Source organism: Rhinopithecus bieti, unplaced genomic scaffold (assembly GCF_001698545.2).
Source record: "Rhinopithecus bieti isolate Rb0 unplaced genomic scaffold, ASM169854v2 scaffold_12650, whole genome shotgun sequence".
NCBI lineage: Eukaryota > Metazoa > Chordata > Mammalia > Primates > Cercopithecidae > Rhinopithecus > Rhinopithecus bieti.
In genome coordinates, this window is record NW_016807124.1 from 1 (window position 1) to 2,965 (window position 2,965).

Below are 2,965 nucleotides of genomic sequence, written 5' to 3' on the forward strand. Positions count from 1 at the left end.
CCCTTTAAACCTTTCAGGGCTGCTCCGAGGGCCGCAGCTAGAGTCGGCGCCACGAGGGGGCCGAGCAGGGTGCGGCAGCGGCGGGGCGTTCCGGGGAGGTGCGTACTGGGCTCCCTGCCTTCCTCCGAGCTTCCAGGAATCACCTGGGAAGTCTCGCGTCCCGGGTCCCGGGGAGTCGCTGGCCGCAGGCTCCGGCCCCAGTTGGGGTCCCCGCGCCCAGGCGAGCGGGGGCCGGGCCGGGCTTTCCGCGTGAACCTGCCCCTTGCCCAGGGCGCCGATGGTCAGGTGGTTGCCTTCGCGCCGCTGACTCGCCACCGCTCCACTGGGCCAGCACCCAGCCTCTCCTTGGCGTGGCCTCTTCGGTTGTCCAGCCCGTCTCCCAGCCCTGGTCCCTCAGAAGGAGGGTAACTCCCTTCCAGATGTTACGGTCCGCCTGCGTCTCTCAGCACGCCGGTGGCATTTGGGTTGACCGCGGAGGCCCCCAATGCCAGAGGGTGTCCACGTTCTGCCTTGGGCTCAGCCCAAACTTTGGACGCTCAGAGACCCAACGGGAGCCCTGGATAAGGTGTTGACCCCCTTCCCCTCCCCCTTCCCGGCCAGTTACCCACTCCTGGACTTTGCTCTCTACCAGGCCAGGGCCGCTGATGGTTGTGGCAGAAACATCTCAAGGTAGCTGGTCCGCCCCCACTTCCCCATCTACCTCTTGTCCTCCCCCCCCACACCACCACCACCCTGGCTCCCCTCCCTCATGACCGCCTGGATCCTCCTGCCTGTCAGCCTGTCAGCGTTCTCCATCACTGGCATATGGACTGTGTGAGTAAAGAGGGGTGCGGGGGGCAACAGGAGCTTGATGACGCACACAAAGTCCCTTGTCCTGTTGTAGGCTCCAGGGTGGTACCCAGGGTCACTCTGGCTGTCTCAAAAGCCTGGCCTGGTGCCTGGGCAGACAGCCCTTTGGGACAAGCTGGCAAAACTGCTGTCCAGCAGGGTGGCCCTGACAAATGTACTTCTAGCCAGGGCAATTTCCAGGGGGCCTCTAGCTGGGGGACATGCTGCAGGTGCTGGTATGGCATCAAGCCTCAGGGACCCCAACTTGAGTCCCCAGGAACAATAATGAGGCCGAATGAGGCCAGAAATCAAGGTTGAAGAGAAGGGTCGTGGGGTGGGTTGATGGGGAGCTCAGGAAGGCTGGCCAGGGTGACAGTTCTGTTCCCACAGGTATGCCATGGCTGTGATGAACCACCATGTATGTCCCGTGGAGAACTGGTATGAAGGACTCTGCAGACAGCCTCGCTCTAAAGTTTCCTTCATCTCTGTCCCATCTTGGGCCCAAGGGTGCCACGAGCCAGACTGCAACCCTGAGCCTCACTGCTCTTCTCTGAAATTGGTCCCCAGGCATGGCTTCATGCCACCTACGCACTTCCCACCATCCCTTTGCCCCTTTGGTTACTGCTTCAGGCCAGCACTGGGGAGTGTGATCTTCTGTCCCTGTAGGGGAGGTCTGGGAGAGAGTCCTCTTTGAGGCCTGAGGCTATAGGCCAAGGGACTGGGGGCAGTCCCTTCCCCCAGTCTACTCCCTGTCCTGCCTGCCAGGTCCTACAACGAGTCCTGCCCTCCTGACCCTGCTGAGCAAGGGGGCCCCAAGACCTGCTGCACCCTGGACAATGTCCCCCTCATCAGGTAAGGCCTAGATATTGGGCAGGGGGAGATCCGAGGTCCTCCCAGACAGATCCTCAAGCAAAGAGCTGTCCTTGGGTCTCAGGAATAATAAGTATCCTAAGAGCCACTTCATAACAACACTACTTGCCAGTTACTATGGGGCAGGCACTCTGCTGAGAGCTTTATATGCATTGTCTCTTTTATCGTCCCGGGAGTGAGGCAGCTATTGTTTTCACCATTTTATAGGTGAGAAAACAGGCTCAGTCTTACTTATCCAGGTTACACAGCTAATAAGTGGAGGCACCTGGATTTAAGCTCGAGCCCTCAGATTGCCCAGCCCGTGTTCTGGCTCAAAGATAACCAAACCAGCTGCAGGGCTCAGCAAAGAGTGTCAGGGTTGCCTGAACACTCCTGGGCACTTCCTTCTCTCTCACACACGAGCTCTGCTTTGGGGGCCCAGCCTGGAACCAGTTGTTCATGAGGGACCCTGACTTTTCACATGAATCAATGGCCTGCCTGCTAAGGAGCAGGTGCAGGTAAACCAGGGGAGAGCCAGTGAGCCAGAATGGGGGCCCCCTGGGCCTCCTGCCGCCCTCTTACTCTATCCTTCCCCCTCCTCGCAGCAAGTGCGGCTCCTATCCCCCAGAAAGCTGCCTCTTCAGCCTCATTGGCAACATGGGTGCTTTCATGGGTGAGTTGTACCCTTAGCCCTGACCCTGCCTGCCCAGCCCAGTGCCCCCAAAACAGAAAGGCCCAGGAAGCCCTTCCTCTGTGCAGCCCTCCCCACCAAAGGCTGAGGCAGTAGAAGCAACATCTCTCCCCTTCCTTAAAGGCCAAAAGCTGACTCCCACACAGCCACCCTGCTGGCTGGAGCCTGAAGAAACCTAGTTCACCACCCACCTGTCCATTCTGAGGGGCAGGAGCACCACAGCGTCTGGGGGAAGCTGACAGGCTCACTGGGCGGGGCCAAGGCTGGAGGAAGGCCTCAACTGTGCTCTCCTCTCCCAGTGGCCCTGATCTGCCTCCTGCGCTACGGGCAGCTCCTGGAGCAGAGTCGGCACTCTTGGGTTAACACCACAGCGCTCATCTCGGGCTGCACCAACGCCGCGGGCCTCTTGGTGGTTGGCAACTTTCAGGTGCTTCCCCTTCTCCCCCGCAAACCTTGAACTTTACCTAACAAGACCTGGCTGCCTTAGGATGGCACCTCAAGGTTGGGGCTGGAACGAGGGAATGAGAAGGGAGGGAGAGGAAGGAAGAGGGAGAGAGGAAATTCACTGAAGGAGGGGTGGAGGGGTGGAGGGGTGGA

At 59.9% G+C, this 2,965-nt stretch overlaps 1 protein-coding gene across 4 annotated transcripts; it reads left to right on the top strand.

Moving 5' to 3' along the window:
• Positions 1-6: 6 nt before the first annotated feature.
• Positions 7-2,919, top strand: TMEM150A (transmembrane protein 150A). 4 transcript variants are annotated; one of them, XM_017880297.1, is made up of 6 exons: positions 7-98; positions 632-813; positions 1,219-1,266; positions 1,594-1,680; positions 2,283-2,350; positions 2,668-2,910. In XM_017880297.1, the coding sequence occupies exons 2-6, from the start codon at positions 749-751 to the stop codon at positions 2,823-2,825; spliced, it is 426 nt and encodes a 141-aa protein (XP_017735786.1). In that variant the 5' UTR covers positions 7-98; positions 632-748; the 3' UTR covers positions 2,826-2,910. The 4 variants fall into 4 exon arrangements, with proteins under 4 accessions (XP_017735786.1, XP_017735788.1, XP_017735785.1 ...); XM_017880299.1 differs by lacking the exon at positions 1,219-1,266 and having other exon boundaries at positions 2,668-2,916; XM_017880298.1 differs by lacking the exon at positions 7-98 and having other exon boundaries at positions 109-813.
• The last annotated feature ends 46 nt before the right edge of the window (positions 2,920-2,965 follow it).